The sequence below is a fragment of the Platichthys flesus genome, chromosome 12 (assembly GCF_949316205.1).
Source record: "Platichthys flesus chromosome 12, fPlaFle2.1, whole genome shotgun sequence".
Taxonomy (NCBI): Eukaryota; Metazoa; Chordata; class Actinopteri; order Pleuronectiformes; family Pleuronectidae; genus Platichthys; species Platichthys flesus.
The window spans coordinates 6,426,143-6,446,544 of NC_084956.1; the positions used below are offsets into that span (position 1 = coordinate 6,426,143).

The window sequence follows — 20,402 nt, forward strand, 5'->3', positions numbered from 1 at the left end:
AGTCATGGGACAGGAAGAAAGGAACCAAATTGTGTTTGTGCTCGAACAAAAGGAGGGATTACTCAGAGGCTGAGCTGCTGTCCATTGTATTCAAAGTAACATCACCAGGGGTAACCATTTCAATTAAGAGACAAAAGTACAGAGGCGTGTGAGGGTCTGTGCGTGTGTATGTGTATGTGGGTGTGTGTGGGTGTGTGTATGTGTGTTTGAAGGGAAAAGGTCTGCATTAAGCGAGCGATGCTTCAAAATGATGAATGATTTAATTTCAGGGTTTTTTCTGCCTTTTGAGCAATTTTATTCTGAAGAGAATCCAGCGGTAACTGGGAGTATTTATTTTAGCCCCCCAACAATAATTTGCAACACAGGGGTGGCAGGAAGAATCGAACATTGCATCTAAATCTATATGATTTGCTTCATATGGTACTTAGTCATTCTGATGCTTCAGTTGGCCCCAAGTTGTAGAAACAGGGGCAAAGCACCATTATAATGCTTCAGTGCTCAGATCAGGTCGGGGACTTTTCCTCGTATATTAATTTCCAGTTTGGCCCCTGGTAAAATCAATTTGGAACTATATGTACGTGGTAGAGAGTTTGCCTTTGTTTGCCTCTGTATCTTCAGTGAAGGCATGACTCCAGACACACAGACACACACAGACACACACAGACACACAAAGACACACAAAGGTGTTGGTCTTGCCCCAGTGATTTTGTCCAACCTCTCTCTAAAATTGCGGCATGGCTCGGCACATGCTGGGCTGTTGCTCCTACAGGGACAGCTGTGATTGGCGTGTTTATTGTGTGCCCTCTGCTGCACATCACCTTTTATATCTGTGTGTGTGTACTCAGGCTTTTTTTAAGTTGGTTTCCTGTATAGCGAACAGACACCTACACAGACACACAGATCTCTGGGGACAGCTCTACCTGTCTGCAGTTTCATATCCTGTAAACCCCGGGAAACAGAAAGACAGGAGTGCCTGTTTTGTTTTGTCATTCTTTGGATCACAAGAGAAGAACACAAGCCACCTTTAAGCCCTCCGAACGAAGGCTGGAAATATAGAGCGTGTTGAAAGTATGCGTTGTTTACCCACAATTCTCATTCAATGCGGCAGGAGAAATGTACTGTATAACATGGCGCTCGCCTGAAGTGTTATTTGCTTCTCTGTCTGTTTATATTTGTGTCTCCTCTCATCACCTGTTCTCTGTCACCGCTTCTCCCCCTTCAGATATCCGCGGTTTGCAAACCTTCATGGACCAATCCTCCCGGATGGGACTGGACGTGTCCCTGCAGAGGGTGGACCGCAACGTCAGCCGCGTGTTCACCGACCTGTTCAACACGATGCGCACCGAGGAGCTCAACCGGTATCGGGACACTCTGCGCCGGGCCGTGCTGCTCATGAGCCCTCGAGGGGCGCAGGTCTTCATCCACCAGGTAGGAGCAAAGACTCTTCTTCATCAAGTGATCAGAAAGACAGACAACAAGCATTTATTGGGTAAACACGATGACCAATGAGCAGAAACATGTCGCCGGTACTCTGACAGCTGATCAAACGGCTTCAGAGAATGAAAAACATGACACAATAATTGAGTCAAAAGAGATAAATCACTTCGTTGTCATTGGGTTTTGCCTTCCACTCTTATAACTGATGAAACAAGAGGAAATTGTCGTGTGGAGCTCTGACAAAAGCCAAAGCAATCGACTGAGATCAGACTGAGAGGTGTCTGATCTCCCCCCCTCCAAAAAAACAAACAAAACATACTGCATCATATGTGACTAAACAATATTTTTACAGTCCAACGTAATGTACATTCAGTCTTCACCCCACTGCTGGTGAGGGGAGTCTATTTGCAGATGTGCACAGCAGCGTTGCACGTAGCCCCAGGCAAAGTTTGTCAAAGTCAACTGTGCGGCGCCACAGAGGATTTGCATCCTCCTCACATCGCTGTTGTTGCTTCCTGAGTTTGCTCCTTTCCATATCATGTTTGCTAATTGCAGCGGTTGAAAAACACAGATTGTTGTTTTTCACAGCTCACTCAGCGAGAAGAGAAGCAAAAAACAAACATATGCTCAGTGATGACATGAGCACCGTGAGTTTCTTATCCTCCCGTAGTCGTCTGACAGTGGAGAAGTGTGTTGGCTACTTACCAGAACGTCTGTGAGCAGGTCGTTTCCTTCAGAAGCTGCAGTCACGAGTCAGCCGGCTGGGTTACTGCAGTCAGTCGGTTCCTCTAACTGAGTCATTTCCTCTGACAGTTAGTATTCTTCTGATTGAGCTCATCATCATGTGGCGGCTGTAATTCTTGACTGTTTGACAGGTGCTCTCTGTCAGGAGAAGTGTTTTCCTCACTTTGGTTTTCCTGTGGCAGCCGATTAAACTGCTAATTAAACACTTTCAGGGGAGAAAGACTCACTACAGGCTGAGGATAGACTGTGTATAAAGATGGACGACATGACAGCTCCTTAAAAGTGAAGCCGAAACGTGTGGATAGTCCCCTGGTGGCTGGTTGGTGGATGGGATATGGACCAAACAGAAAAAGTAAACGTCTGATTCTCAAAAATGGTTTCAGTAGTTTTGCCGATTACACTGATGTATGTGCACGGCCGACAGTTGAGACCAAATTGCAATTGGTCAAGTGAGTGTGTGTCGGCACAGCTCCATCTGCCGATGGCTGCTGCTATTTCAAACCTAATCTCAACAAGGTAGAAATGTTCTTCATGATGGCAAAGTAATCTTGGCTTTTTCATTTGTCATAAATTCTGCACAGAAACACTCGGTAGCTGTTTCCATGTCTTTTAATGGGAACATTCTGGACATGTGTGTGAGTGTGTGTGTCTCAGTTTTACTCCTCTCAATGCACAACCAACATTTTCCTTATAAAACAATAGAAAAGAGTCTAAACTAACACTCACTCAAAAATCTCTGTTATGAGTTTTTTTGAAATACTCCAAAAGTGAAGCACCTGTAGACCATTAGATCCGTGCACAGGTTATGAATAAAAAACTCTTTCAAGTTTCATAAATGACACACTGCTTTGATCTTATCCTGTACGCCAATGAAAACAGACAAACACACACACACACACACATGCGCCTGTAGATCCATTCTTCTCATAACAATCGTATCAATTATATTCTTTATCATCCCTTATACAATTAACATGAGGGATCGCAGGGACTCAGCCCCCCGTATGCCCCTGTGAATATGTGAATATATCAGAAGTGCTGGAGATTTATTAATTCACCGAAGCTTCATTAATACCTCGGTAAGTGTTGTCGCAGAGCGTTCTCGCTCCGCACCGGAGATACCGGGGGAGAAAATGCAAATATGCTGATAACTGAATTGAGAATAATGATGATGCCTGTGAGAGTTAAACACTCCGGAATCGTTTTAGCATGAGAGACAGCGAATGGTAAAGTTTCCTTGTGAATCCCAAAACTCATCACAGGCGACAAATCTTTTTTTTTCTCATGAATGTGATATCAGTGTCAAGGAATACGGTTAATCACAGGGATTAGAGGCATTGCTTGTCTCAAATGATTAGAGTTCGGTGTGACAAAATGCGTTCAGACAGTGTGAGGTATTGTCAGTGAAACTCTGCGGAGTTGATTTGTTGCAGCAGGGCAGCGATGGTGTTGTTTACCACGGAGACCCACTCTGTTTGCTGCTCTTTGCCGAATCTGTCAGCTGTGCTTTTCATAGTTTGTTCAGCTCCATTATCTCCTCTTCTGCTCCGCTCTACCTTACACATTCATTTTCCAATGTACATTATCTTTACATGGAGGCTGAACATATCGTTGAAGAGACACGCACCCACGAAGATATGCCGGATGACTACAGAAATGAAACAGTTGCGTAGGGATGAAAAATGATCACAAATAGATGTAAAGCGACAACGAGGAAATCAAGGATGATAACAAAGAGATGAAATATGACCATGAAGAGATGGAAACAGGGACACTAAACAACAATGGAGGGGACAAAAAAAACAGATCTGACTTAGAAAATAATACAAAGGTGAGATGCAAAACACTGACAAAATATTGCAAATCATAAACGAGGAGATTCAAAATGACAATAAACACAAGCAAGATGACCACATAGAGCGGAAAAATAACCATTCAAGGATGAAAACGGAATGAGAAGAAGGAAGAGACACAAAGCCACTGCAAAGATGCAAAAGGACTCCAGACAGGCGCATAATGACAAGAGACAAAACTACAGAAAGATGCAAAACAGCTGCAGAGCGGTTACACATATTATTAATGACACCCACAACAACTTCTAACAGATGCATGGCAATGACAGGTATCTACAGGTATGTTCTTTTATTTGCCCATGCCCATGTATTCCTCTACAAGGTCACATGGCGTGAGGGGAGAAATGTCCCAAAATGCATTGGGCTTTGTCAGGACGAAGGTTCATCAAACGACCCATATAACTGGACCATATTCGTAACTTTTAATTTCAAGTTCTTAATTCACCCGACTTCTATTAAAGGACGTAACGGCGTCAGCCAAAGTCACCCTAGGTCACCTCTTCCGCTCTGTTCTCTTCTACTCTGATGATGCTCTATTTCCCAGAGTAACAAATTCTGTCTCAAGTCAGTTGTCACTTCTCCGGTCTCCTCTCAGGCCACAGTCCTTCCTCATGTTTAGAACAAGAGGCACACGTCATCGACGGTGTCTGAGCTTTTATGCTGAAATTCTGAGGCCTTGTTTTCCCCCCCGTGCAGACACTTGCCATCTCGTCTCTCGTTCAGTTCGGGCGTGAGAGGATGCAGCGTATCCTGTCAGCTCCGGCTGCACCTCGTCAGTGACTCTCTGTTCCCGTCGTGATAGGGGGAACCACACTCGACACACGCGAAGCCTTTTAGAGGGGCCATAAAGTGGGATTTTAAGCTTTCAGCTGTCTCATTCCCACGTCCTTGGGCTGTATTAGTGAGCATTTGCTAAATCACTTGCATAAAACGATGCACATTTAGGTACAAAAGCTCGACACGTTTTATGAGTTACCAAAGTCACTCTCCGATTAATTGCTAACAGTACAGCTGCATGCTATATATCTTGAAGACACCCAAATTGAATTTTCGGCTCTCTGGGATCCTGCATTTGAAGATAGTATGTCCTTTTCACCAACACTGTTTAAAACGATTTGAAAATCAATTGGAATACCTGGGCAGAATGTCTTGATAGTAAGACTAACACATATTAAATCTGTATTACAAATATAAAGTCAAAGTCTATTATGATTAACAAGTAAGCATGCAGGCTTTTTGAGTCATACACCTGAAAACATTTCAGTCTGCATCCTTTTTTTAAATGTAATAGTTGTGAATCCCTCCTCAGACTCCGCTGCATCTGCCCTCACTGCGCCTGCGTGTCGATGTGTGGGGGAAGCAGAACGGGTGGTGTCAGTTGGCACACCCCGCTCTGCAGGCCAGTTGATAGATGGAGCCGAGAGGCCGGGTGAGATCTGCCTCCTGTGCGGCGGCTTTAGCCACACGATTGACAAGCACCGCTGCCAGGAGAGAGTGTGAGGGAGAGAGAGAGATGCTGCACCGGGTGGCAGGAGGGTAGAGGAGACAAAGCGAGGGAGGGAGCGCAAGAAAGCACAACCATGGTGGATGCAAAGGTAGAGCGCGAAATAAAGGACTGGGAAGTGGATGCTGGGAGGAAAGGTCAGAGATGAGAAAGAGAGTGGGACTCGAAAGGGCTCCTCGAACATAATAAAGCACCTCTGATTGAAGCCGTAATGAGCGGAATCTAATGGAAGAGACGGCAGAGAAAAGAGACAAAAGAGACGAGTGCTGGGAGACTGACCTGAGTGCGGTAGGCGCCACACGATGTACGTGGGATTTGAAAACCGGCGAGAGGACACAGAAACAAGATGGCTTTTCACGACCACAGATAATTAGGGGAATGGTTTTTGACAGCTGTAACCGTTGTTTACAAGTTTAACGTACCTTTCTGCCGCAGTGACAGCTGAGGTGTATTCAGCCGGAGGAAGGTGCCGTTTGTTTTTTTTAAAGAAAAAAGAGAAAATCACCTAAGAAGAGGTTGGAGCTTGTTATCACCTCTGTCTTGAAGCTTGGGTCAGGAGTCACAGTGAGATTATTTCAAAATGCACACTGCACAGGAACTCGTAATTCTAATGATATAATTATCTTATTGGTTTAAGCCGCACAAGCGTAAGATTCAACTGACAACAATCATTATTACTCATATCTTATTCCAACACTATTCCAGCAATGTTTCTCCCTTCATTCTCAAATAATGGATTCAGACGTTAGCCAGGAAGTCTCGGTGTAGAATCCCCTTCTTGTTTTTACTCGGGGATGAAAAATTGTCAGAAGTGCTGTGTCAATTCTGCCGGCTTTACAATATTATACAGTCCCTGTCTTTGAGAGTAAATATAATCGTTAGTCAGCTTGTCACGAAACCCCACATTTAAACAGAGATATCATGAATCTGTCACGATATGATGGAAATACAACTTTTATTTCATTTTTTCCAACCTGAATAAATCATTTCTTTTAAAGCAGACATTCCCAGTAGTCTTGCCGGAGCTCCATGTAAACTGGAAAAAAGATTCAAGACATAGGGTGCACCTGCTCGACCGGTGTTAGAGGAGGACTGGGGATCAAGATGCACGCGTTTTGTTTTTTTGTTTGTTTGTTGGTTGATTTGTCAGCAAGATTACACAATATTAACAAAGCAGATTTTGCAGGAGCCTGGTGGAAGGATGGGACATGGGCCCAGAAAATATCTATTACATTCTGGCATCTCGAAGATATCAACGAATCCAACAGATTCAGCGATGTTTTATCACTTTGTCTAACACTACAAGTTTTTTTGGACATTTTACAGATATTCCAAGGGGAAACTAATGGATGTTCAGGATAAGAAAGTACATTCAGGTGACTGATGTCTATGAGTCTGGGCAGTTTGGTGCAGATCCAAGTTAAAATCAAGATTTTAAATGTGGTTTAACGGTGGTGGTGGGGGGGGGGGGTAGAATTTATTTCACCGCTGTATGGTAACAGATACAACAAACCTTTGACTCCAATGTGAAGCTGAGATAATGATTATCATTCAGGAACCAGGAGTGAGTATGTGTCTTCAATAGTTAAAGATCTACGTCCACACAAACATGATGGACTCCCCTGGAGCACCGAGAAACAGAGGGAACACGTCTGTGAACCCGATGGACCGTGTGACCTACGAGGTTGCGGAGGTGGAAACAGCTTCACTTTTCAGGACTGGAGCTCATGAATCGCTGATTAAAAATGGACCCTCGTGACACTTGACTGTGAGATGTAATAAACACATTTGCCCTTGCTGGGGAATCGCGTTTTGATGCCAAGGACTCTCCCGTCGTATTGTCACGAAAACGTTTGTGGACGGTGATTTAAAAGCGGCCTGAGCTGACATGCTGTTATGGGGATGCTTTGGAAGAAGACAGCTATAATGGTTTTTTCTTTGCTGTGGGATTTCAGTGGTGGTTGACAGCTGGTTGAGCGCGACACAAACACACAAACACACACAACACACAGACACTTTCACCAACATTTTGCTGACAAGAAAGCCAATGATGCCTCTTGACAATAATCTCTCACTTTCCAACATTTCCAATTGTTTCCTCAAAGTCAGAGTGTCACAGCTTGAAAACTATACGAGAGGCATCATGGTATTTGGAGAATGCCCCCCCGGGCCTAATCTAATACTGACAGGGAACATAGGTCTTTTTAATTATTTTATTTTTCAATAATAGACAGCAGTCCCACAGTGTTGAGTGAAAGAAAACATTTACTCAGTCTTATCTGCCCGAGTTTCAATCCAAATGTTGCTCCTTCCTATCTCCGGCACTTTAACTTGTTATCAATCTGTGGGAAAGGTCCAAAACCACTTTTCCACCTACACAGCCCCTCTCAGCAGTAACAGATAATGTCCCCTGTGTCTAGACTCTTCATTCCCCAGGTCCGCTACTTTCCCCATTTGCTCCCTTTTTCCAATTTGCCTCCCACTTTTATAGTTGCTCCAGTTTCTCGCTTTTCTTCCTTTCCAGCAGACACACACCTGATCAGTGGTAAAACCTTGTAGCTGCACTCGTGTTAAATAGCCCCCCCCCCCCACACCTCACATTTTCTAAAATATATTACAGCTTGCGGCACAGTCGCATCTTGGCACCTGGACTTTGCTGCCTCCTCAGACAAAATAACGCCGGCCGTGACCTGGAAGCGTTTATCCCGGCGTGACTCATTAACCTGACACGGAGAGAGCACGGTGTTTGTGCAGGGGAGCGTGGTGTTGGCTCAAACAGCAGCCTCTGCACTCGTGCACACACGGAGGAGGAATGCCCCGACGCGTGCACGCCTTCCCAGAGTCACCCCTCATTCCTCCGCTAGATCCATCACTGCCAGTTCTGTCTCCACCTCCTCCCTCAGCGCTAACGAGTGAAGCCAGGTATAATTACAAAAGCTGCAAAACTACTTCCCAGAGCCACTTTCTTCATCTTCTATCTTTTCAACCTCGATGGAAAGACACACTTGCAGCCACCCAGAAGATTCAATTAAGCGGCGAGGCGAATGTGTTTGAAGTCCATGCTATGCTACTGGTTGAGTGGTGTCATGTGGGCAGGGATGCTGGGAGAGTTTAAAGATGGGACAGACATTAGCGATGGTCAGTGCTTAGCTGGTGAGTGCAGGTGTTAAACGGAGGACACATCACAAGAGCCTATTTGGTATCAAGATTATCTTTAAAGTGCATAAACAGTCAGTCGCTGCACTGTGGGGATTTTAATCGTGTTTACTGATTATCCTCTGGAAGAAATGTCCACTTTAGCTGATAGGAAATATGTCCCAATTTAAATTCCAAAATATTTGATATGATCTTTATCTTAAGTTAGTTGGAGAGATTACGAAAAAAAACGACTTACCCGATTTACCCGAAACTTTGTGGAGGGGACGGGAGGGAGTACACACACGTACAATACACACATCGCTAAACCAGCAGTTCAGCAGTGAACGATGAGACACTGGTAACGTGGGATGGAGTCATCACCGCCCTGTGACCTCAGGGCTCGTCGGTCCAGGGGGCCAGAGGTGACGAGGTGTGTGGAGTCACTTAACCGTCCGCAGGCGCTGTTCCCTCCCGGCGTTACACTCCCACCTCTGGACCCCTGTCCTCTCGCTCTGACCCTCAGCGCCGCTCCTCCATTCCACTTTCCTCCCCAATAACAGCATGACAAATGGAGCCTGCCAGAAGACGATCTATCATTGTCCCACATCTCTTCCTCTTCTTCCCTCCGTTCTCTCCTCCATTGTCTCTCTTTCACCTTCCGTCCCAGTTTCAGGACCCCCCCTCCGTCTTAATGGTTTCATGTTTCTCTCTACGTGGGCGCTTTATCTTTCTGCCCTTGCCTGTTTCCCCCTATAACCTCATCTCCTTCTGTCTCCTCTCTTATTGCACTGTATCCTATTGTCTGTGTCATCATCTCTCTTTCTGTTCATTTATTCTTACCCTCTCCAGAAACTTGTTTAGTTCTTTAATATTCCCTCGTTTTCCTGTCATCTCCGGTCGTTGTCACGGACTGATACATTGTGGTATAGGTTCGTACATTAGACCATTAGACCATCTCCCTTTTTCCTCACTGCAGCGAATCAGTAACATGGAAATAGTCACTTTAACTAGTATAGAACAAACTAAAATAGAGCAAACGTTAGTCGCAGATGTGTAGTGTGTCATCTCGTAGCCGTTGTGTACCCCGACAAATAATCCAATCCCATCCCGGGCTTGAGGCAGAACAATTCAGTCGGCTGTGACTGAATTCAGCAGCTCTGTGTGATTTCCCTTTGTACTAAGCCAAGTTCTGTTACCATGGAGAAGCTGTGGTGCAAACGGAGGAAGCATTAATTGCTTTGCGTGATGAGTACATGCCAGCGTTTGACAGGTAAATAATAAATGGGTCCCTCTCCGTCCATTATTAATTAGAAGTACCTCCTGGGAGCTCATGAGGAACTCAGCTACATTGTTTGGCTGCGAGTTCGAAACAGGATCCATGTCTATGCAGACAATATGTTGCGTGCAACAGCTCAGCGTTTAGTCAGAAGAAATGTTTGTCCCACGGACTGTCAAGATAAAAGCTCTTCATATGTCAGGGACGGTCAGATTAATCGAGAGGAACGGCTCTATGTAGAAACTCCAGGGATAAAATAGAAACCGGTGCAGTTCTTTGCTTGATGGATTGTTATTACTTACACACAGAATGAATCATCCGCTAAAGCTAAAGAGCCTTTCATAAATAATTTGCCTTTTCATAAGGAACGCTGGAGAATTAAAACAGTGCGGTTATTTGAGGTGATGGTTCATCGTCTCACATTTATCAACGTCTTTTTGGAAAATGCCTTTAGAAGTTAAATATCATGATGAGGAGGAGGAAAGTGGCCACCTCTGAGGCCAGCATTGTGCACACTTTGTTTTATTGTTGTTTTTGGGTGTAAATAATCATAACAAGGCATGAAATCCCTGCCTAAAAATAATTCTGCTTTGTTGCTGCAGAGATATTGCACAAAGCCCAGAGGACAGACGTTCTCCTGTGGGCGTGTGGGTGGAGTGAATGATGTTGTTACTTCAAAATCTTGTGTCAACATGGTTGTTCTTTGATTATGTCAACAAACCTGACAGGCAGGGGAAACCAGTGAGGCGTGTTACAGGTGAACAGAGACTTTCACCAGCAGAACGCTTTTCATCCCCGGACGTCATCCGACAGACGAGCTGTCTGCGGTCGCACCACGTCAACCAGCGACCGCTCACCGTGAAGCCGGCTTAAGAGAATCAACGTTAGCTCCAATGTCAGACTGACTTTAAACAATTCACTTTAAGTGGTTGGACTGCGTATTGAAACTCATCTGTTCCTCAGGAGACCACACCCCCCCGCCAAGGCCCAACAATCTCCTTAATCCCCTTAAATTAATAGAAATCATCAAAATCTGTCCACTTAATGTGCCTGATTCATTTCTTTTACCAAAATTCCCTTGAAAATTTGTGAAAAAATGTCAAATAGTTTTCTATCTCACAAGGATTTGTCCTGGACCCGCCTCCAGATCCGCACCAGGACAGACAAGCAAACGAATGCAGATGAAAACATAACCTTCTAGGCAGAGGCAAAGGAAATTTAACTGAGAGATTATCCAAGAGGAGGTTGATGGCATTTCCATATAATTATCAAATTGACCGCCGGGCGTCACGGTGGTGCTGGGGCTAGAGCTGTTCGCCTCTTCAGTTTGAAGACACGCAGGTTAACAAGGGGACTAGAAATTGCCTGTAGAATGGAGACGTGGGTGGTTGTTTGTCTTGATATCGTCTCCCTTGTGATGCACTGACAACCTGTCCAGGGTTCATCCCGCCTCTCGCTCAGTGGGAGCAGGGATTAGCTCCAGCCCCCCATCAAAGGATAAGTGGCCCGGCTAATGGATATCACTTGACCCTGTGTTTACTTCCTCCACCGACACAGATGAAAATGAAAAGTCAGCTTCAATAAAAGCTGCGGCAATGGGCTGGGAAGAGATATGGGATTAGAGGAGGAAATAAAGATTGGGGGTTGATGGAGATGAGAGAGCACCCAAATCGTAGCTACTGCCAACTCTGGCCAGGACGCCATCAGCAGGATGCCCCTGTGCTTTTCAACACAAACTAAATATTACAACTGATTGTTCTGTGAATCGAACTGCTGCCAACTAACATGCATTTAAAGCTGTTCTGATCCTGTATATAACTCTGCAAAAATAAAAAATAAATCGATGAGGGAAATGAACAGCTCAGTATTTCTAAGATCCTGCCTGTGGCCATGATGAAAACCACAATATTGACACAGCTTCCCAGAGGGTGATGGGTTTCAAGCCCCTGTGATCATTAATCAGATCCTTTTAGCCCCTGTTCAGTCAGTATGAGGGGGAAATACCTAATTGCACGAGGTGCATGGGACCAAACCCTGTCTCAGCATGTGTGTTTCAGTGGCAGCACCCAAATCGCATTCTTTTATTGACAGATGGTAATAAACTCTGATTGATGTTGGGCAATCGTGAGTCATGCTCAGCATTATTGAAACAGGAAGGCTCTCGGGCAATTTTTTTTATTTCTTCAGGAGGGAAAATAGTTAATCTCATAACTGGCACTTGGGGAACTCTATCTCATTTAACCGGTGACCTCTAGAGTTGTATGTGAGTGTCAGAAGCTCAGTAGCATATTTTGTTGTTTCAGTGCATCAGTCGACACGATGGGAACACAAAGTCCAGCTGGTTACAACATGTCAAAGTGCTCTTTAACACGTGGAATAATAACTTCTGCTGTTGCACAGGCAATCGAGCCGTTTTTCTAACTTTATTTTTTTTTCAAAAGCACTTGTGTACTTCGTATCCCTGAAAAATTGGAATAGTCAAAACACAGTCACTTTGTCTGTCTACGTTAATAGCTTCATAGCCGTACATTTGTCTCCCTGCAGCATAATATGAGATGCAATTATACCGAAACCCCGCGATATTGTTGAAAAGTTCTGTCTGTGAAATTGTTGCTGTGGGCTCAGGTTTATTGCCCAGTTCCCAAGTGGCGGACTCCAAATACAGTAAGAGTTATAAGGGTAATTGCAAAGCCAACCACTTGGAAAACAAGTACTGCATTGGTACCCAGCACACATCCCATCACAGTCCAAATGCTCCGAAGAAAATGTTCAATTAAAGTACAGCCCCTGTGGAGAGGATATAAATACCTGCACGCCAGCTCAATTGTCTTCTCGCCCCTTTTCGGTCTGTGTTACCTGCTTAATCTTCCCCTTTCCTTATTATGCTCTTACACAAATATGTATGAGTCAGTGTGCATGTGCACATGCATATTCATCCTCATCCATGATGTCGCACCCACAGGTCTGTGTGAACCGCCCACATTTGAAAGATAAGGCCATACACTGCATCTAATTTATGCATTTGTTCTGCTTGTGAAGATATGGAGGTGGAGTCATTTAATAAGGGACCGTAATCTCTTAGTTTATCATACACACCAGCAACGTAAAATGATTTTAGTTTTCTTTGTGTTTTTCATGTATGACACAGTTTTACGTAGTTCCTGATTTGTTTGCCTGAGGTGTTTTGATAATGCAGAAATTCACAAATACAGAAACTGTCCTTGCGTTCGGAGCAAGCAGCCATTTGATTGACTATTGAATTCCAGTGTGTGACAAAGGTATGCAGATGCCCACATGTTCATAATCACGGACAGTGTGATATCTGCTCCTTTCAATCAGGGAAGCTGTTATTTGTGCAACAGGTCATTAAAGCCTCAGTGCTGAAGAAGCTGCCGCTCAGAGGAGAGTTGGGAGCCTGTGGGAGTTTTTTCCATGGGACTGCGAGTGCTTTCTACAATTGCATTAGCGGATTCACTATGCATTGGAACCGTTGACTGAAATCCTCAACAGATTTTGGTGTAAAAATCTAAGCACAGAAGAGCACTCTTGTGAGAATCACTGTAAATGCTAATGTGTAAATGAGCACAGAGGGAAATAATTTGAAGTGCGATTTCACACGCTGCCAAGAAGCTCGTTTGATTTATGGTGCCAAGAAATTACCCATGGTCTTCTCTTTCATTTAAACCATAATTTGGAGCTGAAATATTTAAAACATAATTAAATTAAAATTGGGGCCATTTTGAAAGTATTAAGCACAAAACTGTGCTGCTTTCGATATCATCTATCTGTGCTCTGACTGAGTTCACGCCCAAGGGTGATTCTGTACGGCTTTCCCTCTTATTATCTCTATCTCCATGTGACACAACGCTTAGTAAGCATTTTCCCATGCATAAATACAGACATGCATTATACGGCATGCAGGCCTAAATGCCGGTGTTACATGACAGGTCTTTCTGCTGCTATATTTGGAAGCTGGTTTTGTGAGTGGCTGTAATTTAACACCTAACAGACAAAGCAGAGGTCTCCCAGACTTTGCTGGAACACGGACATTTGTTTCCTCATTACTGTCGTAATTGCAACACCCAACGTGCAATCACAGCTACAACAGAGAGGTGGAACCAAATAGGAACCAAAACTACACCGGGTGGTATTTCAAAACTGCAGAATAAAGGTAGAGGCTGTAAAGTTTACAGGGACACTTCCAATACGTTGGAATATAAAGTGTGACATGTTCTTTGTGTTTCTTTCCTTCTCTTCATTTGTTTTACTCTGTATCTCCTCCTCACACCCTCTTGGCTGTTCAATGATGGAGCTCATTAGCAACTTGAATGTAACTGACCAATTATTTGCTTGATGTCCCGTAGTCTGCCTCCCACACACTGTGGCTCATAGAGCAGCCACAGTGCGACCGTGTGGGTGTTATTGTCCCGTGACGTATATACACAGACCTATTTGTGGGACCAGAGACAAGGAGGTGTCAATGCGGTTGATGGGATGACACATCCACCAAATTTGAGATACAAGATTTGTCCCTTTTTGTTTAATCTACAAACCTGCATTGCATTTAACACCCACATGATACTCGCAATATATAACCAGTCTCCGGTTGGGACTGCTTATGTAACGCACTTTAGATATAGTCGGATATGGCCGTTTCCCTGGTTGTGTGCAATGTGTGTAATAACTTCCATCGAATCAGAGTGGACAGGATTTTCAAAGCTGCCACCGCTTCTCATTTAACATCTTTGTAAGTGGCTCTCGAGTCTGTTTCGTCGCAGCTGATTATTCAAGGTTGACATTTTTTTCTCACGTTGCTCGAAAAGCATCGTTTATGAACAATTTCAGTCCAAAAAAAAAAAAGCTAACTAAATGAAGAAAAGAACACTGAGGGAACAAATTGCGGCGCAAACATTGAAAGATACTGCATGTGATGCATATTATTCACAATTTATAACTTGCTTCCCGGGCTCAGTGAAGCATGGCTGTAGCCTGATGAGAGCCGCCTCATAGGGGAAGGGTTACAGTAGTGCTGCGGGCCTCCAGGGTGTGTGGTGGGGGGGTTGGGATGGATAGATGAAGAGGAGGTAGTGTGCTGTCCAGGATGCCCCGTGGAATCTCCTCCAGATCCTTCTTTCAAACAGGCCTTTTCAGCCCTCTATTCAAAAAGCAGTAATTGCATCATTTTTCAAGCCCCTTGCCTCTGTCTGATTGTGAGGCTGGCCCCATTAATCAAACTAATGGAGAAGTAAGTGATTTCAAAATATAGGCTTTGATCATGCACCCTCTATCCTCTCCCACAACTCCGCCTTCTCCTCGTTGGGAACCCTTCTCCCCCCACCCTCCCACATCTGTCTTTTCTCACAGCTCTCCATCTGCACCTCTCTCAAAACTGTATGGGAAGAGTTGTATGTGCGAACGATTGTTTTTTCTCATATTATGGCGGTTCTAGGCTCCTTTCTTTTGCTATTGCACATCATGGTAGTGCTAAGAGTGCTAATAAGAGTGTATTCCCTGTATAGAGCAGCACTGAACTGCAAAACTCTGAGACCGCCTTCCCTTTGGAAACGGTTTTACACTTTTGGAGCGCGGCGTATATTAGGTTGTGGAAAATGGTCACTTTAAAATCATTGTGGCCTATTAACAGGCAGTATGTCCTGAAGAGTCACAGCTCAGACACATTTATTGATCCTGATGAGACAGATTAAATTTAAGTGCTTCTCAGGTGTATTGAAAAGCTTGTGCCAGCTATAAAGCAGCGTAACTATTACTTGAGGCCACTACAGGAGCATGCAGGCAAATTAGATTCCCTTTCCGGCAACTTGAACCACTCCCCGGAGACAGAATCTCTTTGTATCTTCGATTCGATCTTACTGGCCATTGGGGAAACACCAAGAAGACATGTACAGATGCATCACATTCACCTTATTTATAGTTTGTAAAATCGAAAGGTCTTCAAACCTTGTTCTAATTGCCCAAGAGTGTGGTTTATTGAGTTTAAGGGCATTTAAACTTTAAGGTTGATTGGAAAAATTGAATTCATTAACCGTGTTTCCAATGGGATATCTATTTAAAGACCTAAACCCCCTTTTTAAGTCTGACTAAATCTTGGTCCGGTAGAACCAACCGTGCCTATTTTAGTTTGGACATGTCAACCAAACAAGGTGGACATGGAACCTTTGGACTGAATAACAAATCCATCCCTTTGCCTTATCACTTGGCCCAACCCCTTCGATGGGGATGAAGAGCTAGTGGTCCTCTTCACATCGAAACAAAGCATCTCCAGTGCACAGTCCAGACAGAAGGTTCGGGAAAATTCCCTGAATTCTCTGGGAAACAATTAATCTAAGGTTCTCACCCTTACTCTTTGTTGCTTAGTTTTGAAGGACTACCACCGAGTCAAGGGCACAACAAAACTAGTGGCAGGGCCAAGGGGTTTTAATCAGGCCTTAATGCAAACAATGCCTTGTCCCAGATCAAGTCTCATATTATACCAGTATACTGGCCCAAAGGGGATTAAACACACAGTTCTGAAAAACTTCAGAAAACAAATAATCTATCTGGAAGCAGTTCCTCTCACCATCGTATTGGGATGGAGCTGGCAAAGTGCCCGGGCTGACACCTCCTCCTCTCCCTTTGGCTGCAGCCTCCCAGGCTGTCAGTGCCGTTTGGAATTAGCATGATGTCAAAACTTAAACTCTCACACCACCGCCCTCCAGAACTCCTCTTCTTTCCCATGGTGTTCTGAGAAGACATGCCTCACCCTGTGCAGAAATAATTAGGATGAGATACATGTTCATCTTTGGCCCCGGCTTACCTCTCTCAGCTACCTCCCTTGCTCCCTCTGTTCTTATTTCTTTCTTGTTTGCCTACTCATTTATCTTGCTCGCTTGCGCCTAATCAGGCAGAGTTTGGTGCACAGAGCGTGTCTGTTTACTCTGACCTGTAACGCTCAGTGGCTACGCAGACGTCACTAATTTCTCAGAAAAATAGGAAAACATCATCAATACGGACCCATCAGGCTCGTTGCAGTATTTAATATAATAGATCTAGTGAGGAGAAAATAAATCATTAACACAAAGTACCTGATGTACCCGTTTGTCGTTTGTTATGGCCTCTGTTCTTGCATCATTATATTTTCCTCTTTCCCTCAGTACCTTTGGCCCTTCACTTCTAAAGGCTCCTGTTTCCTGCGCTGAAGATTAGAGCCATGCAGTTTGAGCTTTGTTTTGTTCATTGAACAAAAGACAGTGACAGGACTAAATGTTTCAATGCACCTTTTATTCAGCGATGATTCACTTAAGTGGAGGTTTGAGCTTGATTGGACTCAGTAGCTCTATGCCTTTTTATCACCTCTGCAGGTAGTGTTGTACTCCTTCAGTTTCATACTTCCAGCCACCGGGCACTGGTATAATCACCTCGCTTAATGGTACCCAAGACGCCGGCTTCTTTCTCTGCTGCACATTCAAGCTGCAAATCCTCTATTGTATCGGGTCCCACTGGGTTTTACTGGATTCAGATCAATTGACTGGAGGAGGCCATCAAGGTGAAATTAGCTCATGTTCGTGAAATTCGTTTTAGACGACTTTGGCTTTGAATTATGGTCCATTATTGTGCCGGTGGAAGCCATTTGAAAATGCGTTAATCGTGGTCATATTTTCTCACACACAAATTAGCATTTTGGAGCAGTTACTTATGTGCAACATCAATTTTTGAAAATTCATGCAAGCCTATTAGCAAGTTAAAGCTCTGAGTTATTGCTATTTTTTGCCATCTTGTAAAAACATTTAAGAAAATTCAAAGAAAGCCCCTTTCATTTATACGCAGTCAGATTAATTACTCAAGTACACAAGTTGTCCTCTGCTTAATAAACCCCTTTTATGTGGAATATTCGTAAATGAAAAAACTACAACTACTTAATGACTAGATTCAGGACAGTTTACAATAAAATAAATTAAAGTACACTGTCTATGACAGGTGTTTTTATAATTTTTCAGTGTAGTAAATGTGTAGTTAGGAATGTATCATGTAGGATTCAACCAAAACCCCGCAGCCAATCTTTAGGGACAATCACACACATGAAAAAAACATGTCCTTTGGTGTTTGTTTGCCAGCTAACAAATATGTGGTGTATAGAATAGAAAGCCTTTATTGTCGCGGCGCCAGGCACAGCCATACAATGCAATCAGTGGCCCAGGGAAAGAAACCTGTTGTTGTGTCTTCTATGAGTCGAAGAAAGGGATGCAACGCTCCGCTGCCGTGGCATTCAAACTATGATTGATTATTATTAAAAGGCCCAGAGTGAGCCAAGAAAACATTCTCCACACCATTACACCAACACCACCAGCAACCTGGACGAGGCAGGAGGGGTCCGCGGACTCATGCTGTCGACGCCAGATTCTGACCCTACCATCTGTGTGCCTCGGCAGAAATTGAAATTCATCAGACTGGCCTACACTTTTTTTTTTAGTCTTCAGCTGCCCAGTTCTGCAGCCACGGATTCCTGTGTTTGGCATGGAGCTCGACACAGTCTTCTGCCGTTGGGGCCCATCTGCCTCAAGGTTCGACATGCTCTGCATTCTAAGGTGCTTTTTCAGCTCGCCACAGATGTAAAGGGCGACCATCTGAGTTTTCAAAGCCGCTCTGTGGGCCATTCTTCTCGCGCCGCTCTCATCTATGAGCTATTTCCATTTATTTTCCTCCCCCCGATATTTTATTTTTATCTAGGAGATGAGAAGTTTCAGGAGAAACCTAAACCAGTGCATCTGCCACCACCAATCATGTCACAGAGATACTATTTTCAGCCAATAGCAACGTTTGATGTGACTGTTCAATAAAGCCCATGACATGATTCATGATTTAAGGTTCTGAAATGCTGAAACATGATTGGCTGATTGGAAAATAACAGGAATAGTAAATGCTCAGTGAGTGTAAATAACACAACTATACTCATGCTAACTAACTCAAATTGAAAGATTATATATATTATTATATATGCCTCTAAAGATAAATTAAGATTGTTTAACAGCACCTCAGGCAAATATCATTAAAAGGTGATTGTTCCAGGAATATTAAACCATGCAGTACTTTTCTATTTGCGTCCAAAATGTGTATACGAACTACAAGTCGGTCTGAGAAATTCGATATACAGAACCACCGAAATTAAAGAAAAAGAAAAAATAAGTCTCTAAAAAAGGCTTTGAGAAGAGAAATTCAACAATAACACCCGTGGGTGACTTGGGGCTGAACCTTTCCTGACCTGGCTCCTCTCACAGCCCGACTTAGCTGTGACATCTTATGACCACGCCCTTTTCTTTCAAGTTTCTCACCCCACTCTTCTCTCCTGACACCCCTGGGACAACAGTGTTTCAGCAGCCTCAGTGCAATTTTGTGCCCTCAGGCAGAGATATCACAGCACTGTGTGTCTTTTGGCGTCCGCGAGTGTGTCTTGGTGTTCTTACCTGGTGGGCAGCGATTCCTTGGGTGCAACATGATAAACAACTCTGCAGCACATGTGAGGACTGGGAGGCTTTAGCAGGGCCAGGCGTCATGTAGGGACACTGCATTGTGGTGATTATGCTGGTGTCTGGTGAGTGGGCTCCGATTGTACTGAAATGCTCAACAAAGGCCCTCGTGCTGCCGTTGCAGCATGTAATCAACGCCGTTTATTTCTAGATGTATGAACCGGGATAAGCTCCCAACTAATCAGATTTTATGTGGAACAAAAGAGAGGCAAGTTTCACTCGCTTCTTTTTACTGAAGACGCTCAACACAAACCTGTTTTTGCGAGGAGCCACCTGTTCTGTCCCAAATTTAGAGGACAGTTTAATTATTTATATGTTTCCAAATATAAGTCTCTTACCTCTCGCTTAAAATTAGTTTTGTTTGGGTGAGAAGTTCAACATGAAAGGAAAAGTTTTGTGTTTCTTTATTTGAAGCTAATGGCCATGAAATTGTACAAAGTGCTTTTATGGAAAACAGTTACTTTATTTTGCTCACCTGAAGTCACTGGACTAATGTTAGATAATGGTGACATGTATTATTCAGTCACATTAAAGGAGCGTTAGTCTGTGTCTTTTGTCTTTGCCTTTTATATTTGTAGGATTTAGCTTTTTCAACCTTGTACGTTGCCACTTTAGCCAGGTGTCCTTGTCAGAGGTCACCTGCCAGTTTGCTCCCGAGACCCGTGGCGTCTATCTCCTGTCTGGTCTGGCCTGGATGGTTCTTGACTAATGACACTAAAGGGCAACACAGATCGGCCTCAGTCCTGTGGAAGTAGGTGAATGAAAACAAAAGAAATGTCACGAAGGTAGAGAAAGATCACTATCTCATCTGCATGTTGCTAAAAATAATCCCTGTTTGGCATTCACTCTGATATATTATCCTGTCCTTCGACACTACGTTAAATGTCATTCACACGTAATGCTACATCTTTGTTTGTTTCCTGCAAATA

General features: G+C 43.8%; 1 protein-coding gene across 3 annotated transcripts in view; it reads left to right on the forward strand.

Moving 5' to 3' along the window:
- The window catches only part of grid1a (glutamate receptor, ionotropic, delta 1a), a 261,685-nt gene that overhangs the window by 192,975 nt on the left and 48,308 nt on the right, over positions 1 to 20,402 (forward strand). For all 3 annotated transcript variants that reach the window (XM_062400358.1, XM_062400359.1, XM_062400360.1), the window contains exon 4: positions 1,223 to 1,428. In XM_062400358.1, coding sequence (XP_062256342.1) covers positions 1,223 to 1,428 — 206 coding nt within the window. The remainder of the gene's footprint in view (positions 1 to 1,222; positions 1,429 to 20,402) is intronic.